Source organism: Glandiceps talaboti, chromosome 1 (assembly GCF_964340395.1).
Source record: "Glandiceps talaboti chromosome 1, keGlaTala1.1, whole genome shotgun sequence".
NCBI classification, from domain to species: domain Eukaryota; kingdom Metazoa; phylum Hemichordata; class Enteropneusta; family Spengelidae; genus Glandiceps; species Glandiceps talaboti.
The window spans coordinates 29191969-29213440 of record NC_135549.1 but is presented as its reverse complement, the minus strand read 5'-3'; the positions used below and the strand labels follow the sequence as shown (position 1 = coordinate 29213440).

The window sequence follows — 21472 nt, the reverse complement described above, 5'->3', positions numbered from 1 at the left end:
GGGGGTTAGCCTGTTTTTGGTTTTACAGATAGGGGGGTCAGTGACACACAAAATTGAGCATAATCAGAACCACATAACTTTTTTTGTTAGGCCTTATCCACATGTGATGTGATACTGTTCAAGGTGTACCATATTATGAGTTACAGTGAGTAACTCATTGTACCTGACAAACATTTTTTTTTTTTTTTTTAAACGTTCTAGTTGCAGCTAGTGCAGCTGCATGTACATGAAAATATTAACTTGGAAAGAGTGCCTCCAACCCATAACACTTTTTTTTCAGCGTAGGAAACCTAGTCTAGTGCTACCCCTGGTAGCAAATCTCACAAGATTTCTTTTTGTAAAGGAATGCTTTGATACCACGGTTAGAGCTAGACTAAATAAACCTCTCAATCATAAAGAAGAGAACAGAAGTCTGTTACATGTAAACTATGTATTCTGGAAGATGTCCAGATTGAGGTGAAGTCAACTGTAGAAATAAACACATTGGTATGTTACGCAAGTATTTTTGCATGGTTACATTACTTTTAATGTCTCAGACACAGACTATATATATGGCCCACACGTTTCCTATAAATGGGCCAATACGCCATGACCAGTATCGTATCACTTCACAGACCAATATACCATGACCAGTGTACTTAGTCTGTGACATTCTTTTGGTATGCCTGCACCCTGTAAGTAGAGACACTGTTTACAAATGTGTCTCATTTATATGAAGTCCCAGACTATCATAGCAAAAAGTGGACAAGTGCCAAAACCACACTTACAGCACTGTAAGTGGTCACAGATTATAAAGTGATGGAAGACTTCAGTGTGAGAGGACGTAAAGTTTGCAATACAGAGTGATATTGTTATTATTGTCTTGGAATTAGGCAGCTATTGGAAGTCAATACATGAATCCATAGGGACACATAGTACTTCTTAGTTTGCTGTTGTCGTTGTCTACAGGCGAAATGTAGTAACATTTTGACTTGCATAGATTTACCCTACCTTTACAGAAAGAAGTTTGTTTTATACTATAGTATAGAGTGTATTGATACATTTGTAGTAGCAGGATTCGTCTGATATTTCAGTGGAAACCAACAATGTAAAGCAATGTCCCTGTGCCTGAATCACTACATCAAACACCTGCATAATTTAGCGTTTACAATAATTAGTTATACAAATATTTGGGAGATGTTAGAGGGGATTGCATCATATTACTCAAATCTTTCAGTTTGAAAAAATATTTGACTGTGTGTTATAACCACAATAGATGTTATCAGATGTTTTACATTTCCCTTTACTGATTATACAATGATAATGAGAATATAGCTTCAACTGAGAAATTCTGTTGGTTGCAGTTTACATGTTGTTGTGTCCCCCAACAGAATAGAACCTACAGTTGTACAGAGAGAATTGTAGTCACTCGATCAGCAGAATAGGTGTGCATATTGGAGGGAGTATGTGTAAATTTATAGCAATGTCATGCTGTACCTCACCAAAATGTTAGAACATAAAAATGATGCATAAGGGGAGGGGGGGGGGGGTCTGTAGTTGTAAATATAGGGGAGGGAGCACACAGTTGTTACATAGCTTCCTATAGAATGGAATCCTGTAGTTGGAAATAGGGGAGGGGCAGCACAGTCCTGTTATAGTCCCTCCACCCCCTTGGAACTATAGTTGTAAATAGGTTTGTTGTGAAAACTGATGTTAGTCTAACCCCAACAATGAGCCAATTTTTTGCAAGATGTCCTTTAGTTTACATCAAAACTTTAGTTTACATCAAAACTTTATTACAGACGGACTTTTCAATCTCACAGGGGATGTTGATGGTTTTGTTTATTTTACTTAGTTTCATTTCGTTTATTTTATTATTGTTTTTAGACCTAAAGAAGATCACCTCTGCAAGGTTGAAATGTCTGCGTCGATCCTTCCATAATAAAGTTTTAATGTAGAGCAAAGGACATGCTGACTTTTTATCAAATCAAATTGTAAATACAGGATCTGGCACAGTCCTGTAGTTCAAGTTGTAAATAATGGTTGAGGTTTCATATATGGTTTTAGGAATATTTTTTATAAAAGTTCACAAACCTGAAAGAAAAGAAGAATAGTGGAAAATAGTATCATGTATGTTTGCAAAGTGATTTCACAGACGTATATTTACTTCCACAAAAGTGAAAAATGATATAGAAACATCAAAATGACAATGCATACAGTGGCCTGAAAAAATTGAGAGAGAAAAAAAATACTCATTTCTCCTGCTTTGTCAACGTTTTTCACAATTTTACTCCCAAACTGACAGGTGTCTTTCATCATACACTTACACGGAACATTTCACACATGCTCAAAAAGTGTTATAATAATCTATGACCACAATTCAAATATCTGATCACACACACAATATTGAGTATCATGTCATGCTTCAAAGATTTTCAGTAACACAATCAAACATTTGCATATAGTAAATGGACAAACATAAATAAGGTAGCCACTTGCTTACAGCTGCAGCCACCTTACAACAGCCTTGTCACATTTTCCATGATATACCTTATCAAAATAGAGAGTTTTTCAATTGTCTAATGTGGCCAATGGTCACCACACTAATTCAGCCAGTTACATTTTATATACCAACCATTCTAAACAGATCGCTCACAGAGTGCCACTCCATGAATCACTTTACAGTCTACCTGCCTTCTCATGTGTTTGGCCACACAGTCACAATTTACAAGACAATAATAGGAACTATAAACACATTTGAACCAATGAGCATGCATAGGGGAGGGGGCAGCACAGTCCTGTCGCCCCAATGGAATGGAAGCCCATAGTTGTAAATGGCTTACGGGGCACCACAGCCCTGTCGCCCCCAATTGAATGGAAGTATACATGTAGTTGTAAATGGCCTCAGGGAGCAGCACTGAGTCCTGTCAGCCCCCAATGGAATGGAAGCCCATAGTTGTAAATGGCCTCAGGGGGCAGCACAGTCCTGTCATATTGTGAGGACCCCTGGACCACCCCCCCCCCCCCCCATACATGACTTAAACAAATCACAAAAGAACATTCAGTTTTCTAAAATTTATAGAACGTTTAATATTCATTTTATATTTCATTCAGATATACAGAAAAGATTACATCATCAACCAAAACAATATCAGTCTTGGAAATGAGAATTGTAAATACTACATAATCAATGTGAATTATCAGAAGATAATGAAATATGAAATATTTCTAGTTGAGAGTTTTTTCATAATTCTGTACAATGGTGCATGAATGTCACTAAACTATAGGAAGCAGTCAGCCTAAACACTATGCTTATAGGTCCTTCTGGTCTGTTTACCTCCCATAAGGGAAGGTGTTGTGACAATAATGTCTGTCTGTCTGTGTGTGTCTTCACTATCTCTCAAAACACATCAGTTTAGTTTCTTTTTGTTTTATCCTTGGGAAAGCCAAACAGATTCTCCATCCATAAAACTGATGGTCACAGACCAAGTTCAGTGACTTTGTATAATCACTGTAGATTTATAACATATCCATGCAGTCAATTTTTTTCTCAAAGTATTCAAAACAACGAGGTACAAAGTGTTTGTTTATATCAAAATGAACATTTCTTGGGTATCACTATTTGCTATACTGTTAAATTGTTCTGAAACTTGTCTTTATTGAAAAGCTGGATGAAATACTGACATCTGTTTTTGATGTTTTGATATTGACCTTTATATAAAAAAATGTATACGATGACAGATATAACGTGTACAAAATATAAGTAACATTTGAATAGAATATAACATGTAATTAGAGTGAGGTCACATTTCCATGACAACACCTAATTGTTGATTCAGCATGTGAGTTGATGGCATGATTTAAATATATCTCATTATGTATTCGTCCAATATCGGTCTATACAGGAATGCCATTTGAAACCAGTATGATACAGCTGTCATTGTAGACTTGCTGGATGGAGTGAAAATTTGATTGAAAACAATCAAAATGGCAGATAGGATAGCAAATAGAGTGGTGGCGCTTAGTCAGAAAAACAGAAAACAAAACAAAACGGAGAAATGGCTCTTTTTTTCATCATTATATTCAAGTCTCTACAACATACATTTATGTAATCTTTATATTAGTTTCAGTCTTTTCATAAAAAAATGAACCAAATCAAAATTTTTGGAAGAAAATTAGCACTCTACTCTTTCTTTTAATTCTACAGTATTGGCAGTGAAAACATTTCAAACTGAATACGCCTGTATTTTTTATAACATAAACATATTTTTTGCAAACAGTATGCAAACTACTCTGTAGTGTGTGGGTAATACAGTTTTAAATCATTTAATATATCATGAAAATAAATTACATCTTTAATAAATTTCTGCGACAATTTTAATTGATATTTTAGTACAAAAAATGATGATGACGAAAAATATATGAGAAGATTTAGTGACTGGGTAGGGCTGTAAATAGTATTGAAAAAAAAAATCCAACAAGTTGATAAAACTTCATGGTATGTATAAAGTCATTTCCATCTGTGTACAATGTATGATCTTCTGTGATCTGCCTTATTAGCTGCTCTTGCTAGCCTGACATTTAGCCATTTGTTTGTTGCTATGCCAACCGCACTTTCCACTTTTCTTGCGAAGACACCGAGAGAATTGACTTTCACAATCTGTATCCTGGAATGGATACCAAGGGCAGGAGTCATTACTCTCCCGGCATGGGAAACTAAAGCAGGGTATAATCTGGGAAAAGGGGAAAGAAAGAAAGATATTTAGATAAACAGTTGTGACAAATTAGTCAATCCAACAGGTATTTATTTCAATGGAGAAAAAACATTTGGTTATATCAAAATAAACTAAGTCGGAGGGGAGAGACTTTTGATGACCCTAAATGATAAAATGATTACTACTATTACTATAGGTAAAATTGGTCTATCTGGGGTGTCTTTATCGTAACATAAAACTTTTCAACCGAACTCACTGAACTTGATATCTCATCTAATTGAAAATGTATGCGCAAACAAAATTCCCTGTATTGTCAAAAGTTGCAATTATGTGTCTGTGCTATCAATTGTCTTTACCTTGTCTAAAATGTAAAGCTGTTAGTGAAGATGAAAACATAAAATAATTGTGTAGGCTGCTTGACTTCGCATATCAACTGTAGTATCAGTAGTATGATCATCACAGATAGCTGGTTTAGAAGAGCAGGAACAAGAAAAGACTTTTGATGACCCTAGATGATAGCTGGTTTAGAAGAGCATGAACGAGAAACTCAAGTTAGTTGTTTTCATGTCTGACATTCATCCCATCCTTCGTTCTTCCCATTCACAGTAGGTGTGAAATGCCTTGAAATCTACAAGGATTCTTGCTACCAGAACATTGTCCTACTCACCCTGCATTCTGCACATCCTTCTGTGTAGCCACCTTTAAGGCCTTGTTTCTGTCTGGATGACATTTTGTGATAGTCCTCAAGAAGTCCACATGAATTGATCCTTAATATGTTGTCATAGTAACGACCTGTGGGTTTTTTTTTAAAAGACAGAATAAAAATTGTAAAATACTTTACATTGTTGATGAGCAAAATATTAGAAGACTTTACGCCTGACTCTAAATCATTATAAAATAATTTAGTCTGAATCGATAAAACTTTTAGTTAAAATATATTATGTCCGAGAATGGGCAGACTTTACAGTTATTTTACCCGGCGGCTCCCACACCAAATACTAATTGTGATAGCTATCTGGTAAACATTGCTAATTACCCCATCCCCACAGACCACCCCCACCCCCCCCCCCCTTTCTCTTAGCATATACACTGTCAGATTAATATTTAATTTAAAACCAATTTCCGAGTCTCAGTATTTCATGTTATATGTGATTATTTGACACTGACACAGACATCTTTTTAAAATTATCAGTAATTATATGCATATGTAATGCTAATAACTAAATTTCATGTTAATCACCAATTAAATTGTCAGAACTCTATCCTTCCAATACGGGACATGAGAACATGACTTTAAAGCAGATAATTTGGCATTTGATATCATTTATTATCATTAATTATCATCATTATCATTAATTATCATCATCCAATGAACCTCAAAAGGTCCATTATTACTTTCTCTTTAAAGTATCTTTCAATCGATTTCCAAGCGGAAATGGATGGTGAGCGAATTTAATTTTTTAATCTTAAAAATTGACGGAAATATGAGATAATAAACTCTTTTTTCCAGTGACGTACTAACTGTTGGGACTCGTAGAAATTTATCCCCGACTACATGTGACCCTGGGAACTTAAACAGCTTAGCTATCCTTTGGGTTTGAATCTGAAGTTGGGATCTGAAGATATTTACTATATCATAGCTACTTCCAGTCATTAACTCTATAATACCTAACACTTTTAGGGTAGTATTACATCGTCGACATTCTAGAAACTAAAGAGCGTGTGTGCTTATATTTGATTGGAACAATCATTTCAAACTTGCACTCGTAGTTTCAGTATTGGGTAGGGCTTCCTTACTTTTCCATGGGTATATATGCCAAACTGCTGATGATAAGAAATAAACCCAAAGAAACGAAGTTATGTAATCAGAAAGTGTATCATTGACAAGAAAACTGGTCTATTATATCAAAAGTATTCTTTGGGAAAAAAATGGTTTTATAGAAAGGACTGTAGAGGAGTTTGGCAGAACATGAGTGGTACGTATTATAATAGACAGATTGCTTGACCTATCTTGAATGACTGGTGACCCATAGAAAGTGAGCTGTTAAACATGGCAGGAAATACTCTCTTGTATGACAATCAGTCTCATGTTTATTAGTTACATCGTACGATATATAGTGTGTGGGAGGGAAGACAGCACGCACAGTACAATCTGATGGAGTTTTGCCAACAGGAAACCGCTACTAACAGGCTGCGTTTGTGTGATGTCTTGTGTTGTAAATACGATACACTATACACGTGTGTCCTGAAGACAAAGTTTCCAACACCCTACGTATGTTGTCGTCAGAGTCAAAAGTCCTTTTGAAATGGAGCATTTGTTTCTTTTCAACACCTAGACACAAAGAAGTGGGCGTGTAGCTGTACAAAGGGCATATCTAGACTTGATGCTGTCAACTGACTGTGTTCACAGACTAAAATATACATTTGTATTGGGGGGGGGGGGGGGGGGGGGGCAATGTGCTGTCTTGTTCATTGACCTTGGTTTGTGTAACATATGGTGCAGTGATAAGACTACCCCAACTCATAGTGAGTTACTATTAGCCCAGTGACTTGGCTTTCTGGCACATCATATTATTCCTCACCCAAAGCAGTGAACTCTGGATTAGCTGGGTTTGAGTGAGCCAAACTGATAGCCAATTCTCTGGGTTAGCAAGGTGTGAGTGAGCCAAACTTACCACTGAAAACATACTGTATTCCTTTACTCAGATAGGTGATCCCACAAAGTGAGTCCATTGGTGCCGTGAGAAGTTCCACAGTTGTTCTTTCATCAATGAAATCCTGTCCCTTGAATACTCTACTGACTCTAACCTTCCACTCCTTTGCAATCGGCATTCTTTCTTCCAAAATTTCCAGTTCTTCTTTAACTTCCTCATAAGGGGGCAGAGGCAGTATTGATCTCCGTAATCTTTCTGGAATGATGTTAAAAATCTCATTATTGAAATCTTTTTCCACCTCCTTCTCTTCCTCTATCTCTTTTTCCTCTTCCACTTCTTTCTCTCCCTCCTCCATCTCTTCTTCCTTCTCCTCCTCCTCCACTGTTACTTGTTTGTTTGTTACTGTGTCATCACTCGCCTCTGTGGTCCAAGCAGCATCTGTGTCGACTTCTGGTAAATCAGTTGGTTTGGCAGGAGTTGGAGGTCTTGGAGGGTCTTCATAGATCAGTCTGCTATCGACTACTTTGGCACGAATTACTGCAAGGCAACAAAACGACTTCAAATATTATTTTTAAAAGTTTGACCCCATCCATCACTAAAACTTTATCACAATTGTTCCCTAACCCCTAACCATAACAATCACAGTGTAGTCTCTTTGTTAGTGTTTGACGTGCAATAATAAGAATCTTAATATTATAGGTCTAAATAAATTTAGAAATTGTTGAATGGTACTGAGTGGTGTTCTAGTGTTAAACAGAGTTTTACTTGAGTACCCAGGGGAAAACCTGCATACTTCAGTGTGATCAAACTAAGCATCACCCTTCATGCATACAGAACTGGTTAATTTTTAAACAAACACAGCCAGAGTTTGGCAATTTTGAACATAGAATGCAGACAATACTAAGCTAGCCATTCAGCCCACGGACAAGTCACTCCATGGTTGCTGTGGTAGAATGAAATTTTATATGAGAAACTAAACACATTGTATATGGTTTCACTGTTTTAGGTTTCTGAGCTTAGCGATAGGTTATTCGACATTTAATGAGAGTCTGTGTTTGTGTGCTTGGATCAAGTCTTCAAGGCAATTCTGTAGTCAATGGGTATACAAACAAAAACAGTGTGAGATTCCAACTAAGTTTGCCGCTTGACTAATTTTGCTCCAAAACAGATTTTTTTTTTTGAAGGATACAGATTTCAAAACACTTGACTTCTTTGCAACAACAGGAAACCATGGCTACCAAACTATGTTTGATTTTCTAGACATCTACTTGTCTTGTCTAGACAACAAAACAACTATTTGTTTGTGAAATGTAGGAATGGTTTCCTTAGATACTTGCTGACTGTCTATTACACACCTTTTTGGACTAGTGTGAACTAAGTTTGCTGCTGACTTGGATAATAATACACCAAATATATACAATAGCGTCTCCTTCGAATTCTACTTCTATACTGTGTAAACACCCAACAAGGATTATCATCACACAAGGGTACCGCTAGATTGTACCGTAAGTTAGTAAGTTACATGACTACGTAAACCAGTGTGTAAAAGTGTGCATGCTGATGACAGATACGGTGACATGGTACATCTTATGTTACAGACTAGCATAGTGCTTGCAGTAGGGAATTTAGTGTGGTAGCTGGGCTAAAGGGACTGAAATGGCTAGACTGAAATGACATCATCAGTCCGGGCTGTCTAAGCCCGAATAGTTTGGGGAAAGGGAGATTAGACCGTGCCTACAACAGCTGATCTGTCAGTCTTAGGACTTGGCTTGAAAATGACATTTGCTGCATAGTCTAGTAGATAGCTGTCAAGCCAGTCCATTCATATACAGTAGTCAAGCCTCAAGGCTACACTTGTAGCGTCCTTTATACTGCACTAGTAGTCACATGAACATATGATCTGTGAGATCAGAGATAGTATTGTGAAAATATTCTTACAAGTTACGGGGAAAAAAACTTTTTGAAAAACTTTTGCATATTTATTTCTTTTAATGTTTGCAGAATTGTTTATGCAACTAAACCTTTTAAAAAAAACCAAAGTTCTTACTACTACTATACTACACAGCTTCTTTTGTAGTGTTTCCTTGGAAAATGATAATAAATTGTTATCCATGTCAAAGGTTAAGATTTTATACTTTTTATGACATCATTCCATTCCTCCAATAACCTTCACTGACATCTATGATCTGTGTGTGGTAAAGTTTATCCATTCCAGAGTTGAACTGGCAATGCAGATTCTATAAACCAAACTTGTGTAGTTAAAATCTTAGGTTATGTACAAGATTATTACAAATATAGTCTCGTAGAATACAGCTTCTGTGTTGTGTACTTCTTTTCTATCTTAACTGTAGCAACAGGATTGAAGATAAATCTATTCAATTCAATTAAAACACATTTTTCATGGCACTTTGGTGGGATGGGTATTGCAGACATCTCCTAAACTGTCGACCAGATGGATGAAAATAAAAGTCATTTTAAAATGTAGTCATTGGCTAAAATTGAATTTAATATACTAGCTTGCAAAATGATAACGATGCCAGTAATGTTGGAACTTTAATGAATGGACTGTTCTTTCCGGAGAATTTTTACATCGTCTAAAAAAAATCATTTTACCTCGTCCTTTTCTTGACCCTGGTCCACATATATGATTTTCTAGTAAATAATTAAATTTTGTCATTGTCTTCAAGAAGTAGATACAACATATAATATCTATAGAATACATGCATGTTTTGGAAGCATGGATTTTGTTAGTTTAGTGCTATCCAAGGCATTGATTTACATCTCAAGATTTCTAGATTGGATACCATGGGTAAATCTAGAATCTACTACATCTAACTAAAGTCTGATTTAAGTATTTGAAAACAGCCAAAATATTTGCAGATGCCATAAAACTTTCACTCAGACATTTGGGTCAAACTTTATAGTCTGGTTAGACAGGGTTCATAGGTCATTAGGGGCATACAGTTAAATAGTTGTTGTGGATCTAAAAATTAATGTCTAGCTCTAAATATAGTCTCAGGTTTGAATAATATGGTATCAGCAGGAAATTGACAGGAAACTGTTAAAGTTTGAAGGTCAGTTTTAATATATTGTTTGATAAACAAAGTGAAATAAAAAAGCCTCGGTACCCTGCACTTGTTGAAAAAGTTCACAACCTTTGCAATTTTCAGGAGTTTATAATAAGACAATCCAGATTCTGTAAACCAAATTTGTTGTGTAGTTAAAATCTTAGGTTATGTACAAGATTATAATAAGTATAGTCCCGTATAATACAGCTTTTGTGTTGTGTATATCTTTTCAATCTTAACTCTAGTCCTGCTTGCAGGTGGTGTGCAAAACACAATTCTGACTACCGGTATTGTTATGATTTACATCTCCACTCACAGACCACGTTAACATCAAGACTACTTAAACACTTAAGAAGAGGAGGAGAGGGACTCCCACTTACTCTGTCTGCAAAGCATGACTACATTTAAACATATTGTTATTGTTCTCATGCAAACACTCTCTTCCCAATTGTTTTCTGTATTTCCATTTTTCAAAATGTGTAAAAAGAAAATAACCCCCCCCCCCCCCCCCCCCCCCCCATTGCTCATAAACTCAGTATAATGTAAAGTACCATAATGTAATGTATTAGAGTGTAATTTATGCAGGTTTTATAGTTTATTCAAATGTTTTGGCCTTGGGGATACCTTTGTTGATAAAAAGCAGTGCTTCTTTAGAGATAGAGATAACATTAAAAATGCATAACATTGAACCAGTCATGGACTCTGAGCTCTTCTTTAGCTAATCAGTACCTAACCTATGAACAAATCAAATCTCTCAAATCTCTCTCAACCTATATGTTATATAACTATTTACCTACTGATTTAAGTTAATCTTGTCTCTTATCTTGAGTCAGTTGTATAGTTTTGTCAACAATTTAAGCTGGTGCAAAAAAGAAGCACATGCTCTTGAAACTGGAAGAATCCCAATTTTATGTCCTAATATGGTTCATTCCTATGTTTATATATATGAATGGATCTGACTATTGTGAGGAAATAGGTACTATTACTTTGAACAGCATAATTAATTCCAATTCTAGGAAAAGTTTGCTATTAGACATAACTGTGTACTAGCTACTGCCTGTATTCAATAAACAGTTCCATTCTTCAACAGCTAAAACTTAAGAGATTCAAATACTTCCAGGTGTGAAGAAATTGTACATTCTGAAGTTCTTATTAAAGCCATATTATTATTTTTTTTCTTGTGAAGGGATTTATATGATCACTTTAATGTGACTAGTATAATGATAATCTTTGTATAAATCTGAAAGGCTCAAAATATAAAGAGAAAAAACCCCAGCAACACTTACCAAAATCCGCCCTGCAGTATTGGTCCTGGGTATGACTTGGCATACATGAACAACTCCAAACTTGGTGTACTGCCAAACAGACCAGAAACAGGCTGAGTACAGTGAAAGTTGGTGATGAGGATGCCATTCTGCAAGTTTTGATGTCTCTACAAGTGTACTGTGTGTAGGCTGTCTGGCTATATTTATGCCACAAATAGGGCTGTTCCAATAGACTGCTAGTACCCACCTGGTAGAAGAGTAGGGGTGTAGTAATTGGGAGTGTTGACTCTGTCACTTGAGTACTGTGGTGCAGTGATAGGTGTACGCACACATAATACATTGCTTGTCATTCTTTCCTGTCCTTTTCACTTCCTGTGTATCCAAAGAATTCAACTTCATACATTTTCTTAGAACAAATGACCCGCACAGGAACTTGTTTACAAGTGCACTTAAAGCAGGAGTGAAGACAGTGGCTAGAACAGCCCTTTTGATTGACCAATCATAGAAGAGAAGCGTGTGATGTCAAAAGGGTACCCTGTAGAGCCGTGTGCGTGAAGTATTACATGATGTTTTCAAAGAAACAAACTCCTGTTTACATAAACAGTGCCATTGGTATCAAGTGTAATTAGTCTAGCAAGCGGGTGCGTTAACGTCAAACACATAATAAGACTGACCAAATATGGCGTTGTACAGGAAATCAAGTTTAGAGTTCTTTTTTATACTATTAACTCCAGCAAGTAAAAAGGGAACCATTAAATGAAAAAAAAAAAACTATTTCACAACATCCACATACATTAATGCGATCAGTAATTCTTTTGTTTTTATTCATTCTGACACCTTGAAAAATACTTGTTGAAATAGAAAGTCCCCAGAACTATATTAATGTTTAATACAAAAATTATTTATGAAACATGTTAAAAAATTTATTTTCAAAAAATTGTGAAAAGCTTTTGAGTAACAGAAAACCAATTTCAGGGAATTTATTATATTTTTTCAATTTTTTTTTTTTAAGATTAGCAACATTATAGCAAATAGCAAGTATTATTTTTATCATTTGTGATGTTTGTTTTCATGAAGTTTAAAAAAAAAATGTTGTCCACCCTACCCTTCCTGTTTGAACCCCTAGGGTATTTTGTCTGTCTTGTTTGACCCACTACTGTGTATACTAACAGGAAGGAAGTTCTGGTTATCACCAGTTGGGTGTTTATTTCTGTGGTGAATCATTTGTAGCAATTATCAGCTGATTATTAAATGATATAACTTGAACACATACACCTAGATAAGGATATGTGCCTACTTGAATTTGTGGTATTTAATCCCATGGTGGTAAAACACTCCATAAAAAATGTTACCACAAAATGTACCATATAAAGATGTCACCACAAAAACAGTCTCGTAAAAGAATTTGAACACTGCAATTTTATACGCTGTCACATTGTTCATGAATGTTTGTTTCGGTAAAAAATGTTAAGAAATAAAAACTAGGACAAACATACAGAATGATCATAAAGATGATAATTGCAATTAAATCAAACACCAATACTGTATGCTTTTATTTGATACTGGCCACAGCCCTGAGTCTTAATTTGTCTTGGTTTAACTAACTCACGAAGACAAGTTTCTGGTTAAGTGTTGCAAAGGATATATCAAAAGTAGATAAAATTTTGTTTGAGTTCGCAGTGTATTTTGTCAGGGGTTCCCTACCTGTGTGTTTGTTGAAGGTAGGAAGTAGGTAAAATTTTGTCTAACGTTCTTGGTCTATTTTATCAGAGTTCAACCTGTGTGTTTTTTGTTGAGGGTGATTAAAGTAGGTGAAACCTACCTGTGTTCCCCAGTCTATTCATCAGGGTTCCCTACCAGTATTATTTCAGTGTTGAGGGTGTATGTTTGTTTGTTTGTTTGTTTGTTATATTAAATTTTAGATATGATAATTTTTAACTTTTAAAGTAATTAAACAAATTTACCACTGAGTTCCCCGGTCACTTTTACTAAGGAAGTATAATTTTCCAGCTTTACAATGTTCCCCCTTTTCCAATCACAATGGTTGCCCAACCTTAGCACAAACACTAAACAGAGTAAACGCCATATTGGCTTATGAAAGAACTTCTACAGATGTTATTGTAGTTGTAATGTTTGCATATATATATACGTTTACAATTCTCAAAGTCAAGCATTGTTAGTGTGTCTGTTCAGTGAGCTACAAATATGAACATCACCTTGAACATGTATTGAAGGTCAAAGAAAGTCCATGATCTTAGCATTGGCTGTCACGTTTGTTATCTGGAAGAAAAAGTGGCTAAATAACTTAAATTACATATATAACAAAGTGAGATTTGTTTATTTATTTACCTCACCCCTAACATCCTTAAATATTCTTGGCTCCTAGATTTCTCTACTGTAATATATTTTTGTTTTTCTTAAACTTTAAAGAATGTGCAAAGTAATTGTTATTGCAGTATAGCAGTGGTATGTTTGTATAAGTGGGGTGGACACTTTTAATGTCGTCACAATTTAATCCGATCGATGAGTTGGGTCAATTTTTGGGGTTAGGTTAAATTTATTCATTTGTTCTTCAAAAGATTGTTGCTTGTAACTTGTCAAATTATGCCCCAACCCACCCCCACCACCACCCCCCACCCCACCCACCCACCTTACCACCACCATATTAATATGCATGTTACATGGAAATGACAGATTTTGGAACCACACATAGTAATAAAAAACAGGAAATTCAAAAATACATCAGCAGTATATCAACCCCCTCAGTTCAAACATGGAAGAATAAATGTGGGGTTATATTTCAATAGTTCAGACTATGTCAGTTAAAATATCACAATGGGAAGGAAAATGTCACTAATTCCGAGGAAATGGCACTTATCCCAAGGAAAAAATCACTTGTTCCAAAATGTTAATCCCGACATTGTTTCCAACTTTACTAAATATTTCTGAGAGACGCAGACACTTCCTTCATAGCCAACCTTCACTCAAGCAGCTAATAACTGAAGTGATTAAATGTTAAAAACACACCATTTTGTCAAAAACGATTCCGAGGGAGAACTTTGGATATACAAAGTCAACAGGTAGTGCCCTAAAGGTTCAAATTAATTCTGTGAACACATGCTATGTATCCAATGTTAAAGTATTGACCTCTCAGCAGAAGAGGTCAAACAGCGGTAAGAAGAGACTCTAAATAGTAGCGTTAACTTTTTATGAATATGTCACACCAACCTCAATACCAAGGCTACTTTGTCCTATAGCCTGGCATTTATACCTGACATACACACAAAAATACACTGCAGATAGGTCAGGCAGTTCAAGATCTTTAAAGTCTCCCTATACATACTGAAATTTAATAAGTGTCTATTAAATGCTAGGATTAAAAAGTCAATGGAAATGTACAAGACTTAGAGCTCATTTGGTGTTAATTTCATGCTGAGCATTTCACACCTTTCAAGAGCTTTCACACTTTCAACTGGTATGTACATTACGAATTTCAAAAGCAATTTGGTCGTGATTATTGCATGCTGAGATTCAAGGATTACCATCGTGGAACATCCATACCATCAGTGTCACAGGTTGCATACTGGAATTCAAGGGCTTTGTGGTTTTCAATATAACAAACATTATATACCAAAGTACATCAAAATATACAGTAGCACAGTTTGTATACATTTCATGCAGGAACTTGACATCTTCAAATATACCACTGTATTTATAGGCTACTTGTTTCACAAATATTCAAAGATGACATATATGAACAGTATGAGTAAAAGAGTTCAAAGTAAATCAACTTAGCTAGCACAGTGGTGATTTCTTCTGTTGTGGTTGTAAATTGATAAACACAAATACACAATAGTTTTGCGTGTATTTGACAAGAGGGAGTAGGAAATCCATGGGAATACACAGGAGTTCCATGAAGTTAAAAGTGTTCATTTCATAATGAGAAGCCAAACTTGACATGATGTCAGTGTGCTTCTGGGATAAACTTGTTTGCAAATCAAGGGGGGGGGGGGGGGGGGGGGGGGGTAAAGGCTTTTTTTCTAGGCCTATTGAAATGTTAAAATAATGTTTTTAATATTTACCATATTGTTTTTAAGGAGATCACCAATCTGTTCATTATAATTGTCTACATAGAGTTAACAGTATATTTTGGTGGCCATTTAAAGACTATAGTATGGGATGGATAAGTCCATTTTGTTCTCTGTTTGAAATATTCCATGGCGATCTCGTTTGTTTCTGATTTCTAACTGAGTCTGAGTTAGAATTCTCTAGAACAAAATATCAGTTAAATTAATAAGACTGAGGCACATACAGTGAATTCAGCAAACTGTCAACTTACTGTTCTCAGGAATTTAAAAAGTTCACCTTGATTGAACTTCTAAATCATGCCACTTGATTTAATCACCCTCAAAGGAAGGAAATAAACTGATTTATAGAAAAAATTTGCCAAATCCTGTCATTAACACATTTCTGAATAATATTAAAACCATAGTACATTGCAAATAGATTTTTCAAATGTCATTCTGAGAAGTATTACTCACAGAGGATGCAGAGGTCAAGTTTTTACTTCTGTCATCCAAAGTAGAAAGAAGTTGTCTAATTGGCTAGAATGAGAGCAGTTTCATCCAATCAGATTTTCACTTCTTTGTGTAAACACACAGTGATGTAACAGGTTCGTTTTGATCACACTGATTGGCTGAAGTTTGAACAGTGTCATCCAATCAGAATCTGATTTTGTCAAAGCAGCAGAAATGAAATATTGAGCTTTGCATTGTATGCTAGAAAAAGTTGGTAACATTCAAAACGAGAAAGTATCTTCACAAGATATGTATTTTTAGAGCAATAAATTTATGGAGACAATTTATTTTTGTTTGTTTTTTTGCAGTCTAATTTGAGTTACATGCATGCAATACATACATGTATCTTCATATTTACTTGTGTCTTACTGCATATCTTTCTTTAGCTGCAGCACTCACCCATTGGACCAGACTTCATTTCTATATACTCTGTTTTCTTCTGCCACTGCTTTCAAAGTTTCTGTATGTCTTCATCTGCAAATATCAATGCTTGTAAAAAAAATTCTTTTTAGTTTCAGAAAAAGTATGTTCAGACTCATTCTCTACATTGTACAACAGACAATTTAATCTAACGTCTATTTCATCGAACAGCTATCAAATTATGATGTCATGATCAGAATCATGTTCGAATGATTCAGTTTACAGATGCACATCATTCTCTTTATTGTAACAAACTTGAAAATCTAAAAATCTTATAAAATTTGCATCAAATTAGGATGTCTTTCGGCAGCATGTTTCAATATCAATTTGTCTTTGATTCAGTTACAGAATCATGATGATCATCAAAAACAGACACCAGTACATGTATGTCTTTATTTATTTCCTGCAAAAAAAGAAAAACAACACTACCCATGATTAGTCAGTCTACCTCACTTGATTATACTAACATTAAAACTAACAGTGTTTCTGTTTATATTATTAACACTCTAACAATCCGTAATTGTCTTTTATTTCTGCTTTGTTTTTGTTTTTGTTTTTGTTTTTTTCCTTTTCCTTTTCCTTTGCCTTCGCCCAGAGTCTGAAAACAGGGCAGTACAGAGCGCACATAATGCAGGTTAGGAAAAATCTAATCAATTCTGTTACCAAGCAACCATCCTCCTTATCTTCATCCCTCTCTGCTTTTTCTCTCCATCTCGATCCGTATCCCTATAACTTTATTAACTTTCCTCCAAACTAACTCTAATCAAATCAATGCTATACCTGTCATCATATCTCCCTCCCAGCTGTCATAAGCATAGTAGTTTTTAGTAGAAATATTAACACATAATATCATAGTTGGTAATCTCCTATAAAATTTCCTCCTAACACCTCGTAGGCATGAATTCAATACCTGGTGTAGACACCTTTTATGGCCATTTCAAGTTGTTTGGTGAAATATAAATCTTGACAGCATGGCAGAACAGTGGCTACGTCTCTCATGCTTCAGTGACGTACGTCCAGTCAAATTTTTAGTATAATGGATATTTTCCTCTGTATTCCTTGAATGAGTTACGCCAACCGGAAAGAAAGGTAACACCTGTGAAGTGTGACAATGCATTTCATTTCAGTATTAAATGGACCGTATTCTCAGCCTGAACTTCTTAGTAGTGTTTACAGTACAGTCATGTGGCTGAAACAGTCGTGTTTCACTGGTGACAAGTTGTGACTAAACTTTTGATTTACTATGTGTCAGTTATTTAAGGGTGATAGTTGTTTACAGGGGATATTGTAGTATTTTCTTTGTTTAGAACAATATAACTGTATCCCTAAAAAAAAAAACAGTTGGAAGTACGTACACGGTTGTCATAAGTTTAATAAAGGTCAAAAGTGACCAATTTTTCAACTACCAATATGTGTAAATTAGCTTTGGCGTAAATGCCATATATGGAATAGTAGTTGTTACTTTGTAGTTGTTTGGTCATTGACTGTCCTATGACTTCTTTGCCGTAACACTCAGGCTGTGTGCAGTTCTTGCTAGAGTACTCAAAATCTAAAGCTCTCCTCTCTATAAACCATTCCACTCAATGCAATCAGAATGATGAAATAAGTATTGGTTATAACCACCATTATCATGAATACAGACAATTCATGATGCTCAAGTATAAAATTTCCCTTTTTCCCTTTTTGTCACAAGAAATCGCTCAGTGTTAGTAGTCACCACACAGTAAGAGAGAAGGGAGCACCACATTTTGATGATATGTCACAAGAATTGGTGTGTGTCAGTTAGCATATCAAATTGGCTTACTGAGATCATAATGTGTGTTGTGATAAAATATTACAAAATAATTATATTAAATTTTGATAATATTATGAAACAAATTTCTGGTAAAAAAAAAAGGAGATATGAATCATTTAATTCAATTCCAGTCATTTTTCATTTTTACTATAAACATAACGACAGTTTGAATATCACTTTCACTGCATGACCGATTACATCAGCTACTGATAATAAAAACTGATGTTCACCAAAGAAAGTTTATGTCAAGTTCTGTCACACCACCTTTTTGTATGATTTACTTATATTGTTTCAATTTTCAGCAGATTTCTTAGTTTGAGAAGATAAAATGCGTACATACATTATATGAGGTTTGTAAGTTTCCTTTGTATGTGGTGGATGTCAAAGTTCATAGCCGGGGTGTGAAGGTCAAAGATCATTTCAAACTTTTAGTGTGTGGTGGAGGTCAAAAGTTCATAATAGGTAATGGAGGTCAAAGTTCATAGTAGGTGGTGGAGGTCAAAAGTTCATAACAGGTGGTGAAGGTCAAAAGTTCATAGGTGGTTGAGGCCAAAGTTCATAACAGGTGGTGGAGGTCAAAAGTTCATAGTAGGTGGTGGAGGTCAAAAGTTCATAGTAGGTGGTGGAGGTCAAAGTTCATAGCAGATAGTGGAATAAAACATTCATGGTAACTGGGGTGATGGAGGTCAAAGTTTATAACTGGGTCATGGTGATTGAGTCATTTCAAGATAAAATTTGAGGTGATGGAAATTGTGTTTATTGCAAGCCTTTTTGGTGGTGGTGGTGGTGGTGGTGGTGGTGGTGGTGGTGGTGGTGGTGGTCTCAATATTCCTCTACCACTCATTTATTCTGAGATCTACTCTAAAAATCACTTCACTCAAATCTTTATATCACATCACTAAAAAAAGAAACTTCCATGTCTTCTCTGATTCTCCTTTAAATACATCTGACAGTTTTCTCAATTGAGTCTTCTGTGTATCTTAAGAAAATCTAATGAAAAATATCAAGCAATCATAAAATTGTCAATCACTTATGATCACAAATTACAGTTACAGTTTCAGTTGTCATTGTTATCATTTTGCTGTCTTGATGGTAGACATGAATAGTTCTAAGTTATATTAAATTATTGTTTATGTTAAAGTCAGTACAAAATGATACATATACAGTCAAACCTGTACCAGCAGCTACCTTTATGAAGTGACCACCATTAAGAGAGTGGTCACCCTCAGTTTAGAGTGGTCATCTTTACAGAGTGGCCACCTTTACAGAGTGCCCACCTTTACAGAGTGCCCACCTTTATAGAGTGGCCACCTTTACAGAGTGCCAACCCTTACAGAGTGACCAACTTTATAGAGTGGCCACCTTTACAGAGTGCCCACCTTTACAGATTGCCCACCTTTATAGAGTGCCCACCTTTACAGAGAGACCAACTTTATAGAGTGCCCACCTTTACAGAGTGTCCACCTTTATAGAGTGCCCACCTTTACAGAGTGGCCACCTTTATAGAATGCCCACCTTTACTGAGTGGCCACCTTTATAGAGTGGCCACCTTTACAGAGAGACTATCACTGAACCATCCTGATACATTTCCCATATAAAATATACTGTACACAGCAGCCACCTCTCTTGTTCTGAGATGCAGGTAGTCACTTTGGTCTGTAAAAGTTACCACTAGCACAGGTTTGACTGTACTGTAACTAATACATGAAAACACCCAAAGTTAATAATTTACATACTAATAGTCTAAAACCCAAAAGTTCATGATCTGCAAGCAGACCAAAATGTCAAATCCATTTGTCACTCCAGACCTGTACATGATATTTGTGACAAGTTATTCAATGAATTAATCCAAACACTCTATACTGTTGCAGTGAGGTATAACAAAATCACTGAGAAAAAACTCAATAGGAGTTCTTAATATATCGTCATAGCAACATATCAAATTTTATTTTTCTAAGATCTTGATATCGAGCCATGTTGAAGTCACCAAGTGAATTATTGTGCTCAAAATATATATGATTCTATTCCTGTATTGTTTTAACCCAAAAAAAAGAGGTTTTATTTTTGAGAAAAAGCCAATGAGAATTTAATAAGTTATCATTTGATGTATTCATACCATACTAACACTTAGATGTGTTTTTCTGTTTTCCAGTTAATGACACCTAAGTTTCCATGTGTAATTAAGATTGGTCATGCACACGCAGGAATGGGCAAGGTAAGTAGTTTAATCTCACATGTAGGAATGGGTATGGTAAGTAGTACATACATACATACATACATACATACATACATACATACATACATACATACATACAAAAAATACATACATACATACATACATACATACATACATACATACATACATACATACAAAAAATACATACATACATACATACATACATACATACATACATACATACACATACATACATACATGCATACATACATACATACATACATACATACATACAAAAAATACATACATACATACATACATACATACATACATACATGCATACGTTACACACACACACACATACATACATACACACATACACACATATATACATACATACACACATACATATACATACAGGTGACGGATCAACTCGTCCCATTTCAACTCGTCCCACTGAACTTGTCCAATTTTCAACTCGCCCCATTTTCAACTCGTCCCAACTCTTTACAATATAATTAACCTGTGCATATATGAAATCGAACCTAGTAGTACTCAGTTTGGAGGGTCTGTGGTATCTCGTATTCCACTAATGAAGTAGTACCACTTGCGCTGTAAACACATACTACAATTACGTTAACTGGGGAGAGGAGACAAGTTTCCAAAACCTGTACGTGCGGAAGTCGTAAGCGTGTCAGTCACTAATATTCTCCCTGGTTATTATCATTATTATTTCTTGTTTGGGTTGTAAACATTAAGTCCTAATGTGAAAAGTGATATTCCATAACTGAGGAAAGTTGTTGTGCTAGTATAAGTTCTAGAT

The 21472-nt window shown here is 35.4% G+C and overlaps 2 protein-coding genes across 4 annotated transcripts in view; one reads left to right on the top strand and one right to left on the bottom strand.

Annotated features, from left to right (window-relative positions):
• The window catches only part of LOC144442243 (synapsin-2-like), a 129664-nt gene that overhangs the window by 100496 nt on the left and 7696 nt on the right, over positions 1-21472 (top strand). For all 3 annotated transcript variants that reach the window (XM_078131537.1, XM_078131530.1, XM_078131546.1), the window contains one exon: positions 20626-20688. In XM_078131537.1, the coding sequence (XP_077987663.1) occupies positions 20626-20688 (63 nt within the window). The remainder of the gene's footprint in view (positions 1-20625; positions 20689-21472) is intronic.
• On the bottom strand, positions 3045-11876 carry LOC144436852 (metalloproteinase inhibitor 3-like). Its single transcript, XM_078125715.1, has 4 exons — positions 11703-11876; positions 7370-7885; positions 5362-5486; positions 3045-4712 (listed from the first exon to the last, which is right to left on the bottom strand). Exons 1-4 carry the CDS (start codon positions 11827-11829, stop codon positions 4536-4538), a joined length of 945 nt encoding a protein of 314 aa, XP_077981841.1. The 5' UTR covers positions 11830-11876; the 3' UTR covers positions 3045-4535.

Excerpts from the sequence above, each read along its gene's own strand:
- LOC144436852 (XM_078125715.1), bottom strand. The coding sequence starts at position 11,829 with ATGGCATCCTCATCACCAACTTTCACTGTACTCAGCCTGTTTCTGGTC. Across the intron at positions 5,487-7,369 it reads AATACAGTATGTTTTCAGTG|GTCGTTACTATGACAACATA; the intron begins GTAAGTTTGGCT and ends AAAAACCCACAG. Across the intron at positions 4,713-5,361 it reads AAGGATGTGCAGAATGCAGG|ATTATACCCTGCTTTAGTTT; the intron begins GTGAGTAGGACA and ends CCCTTTTCCCAG.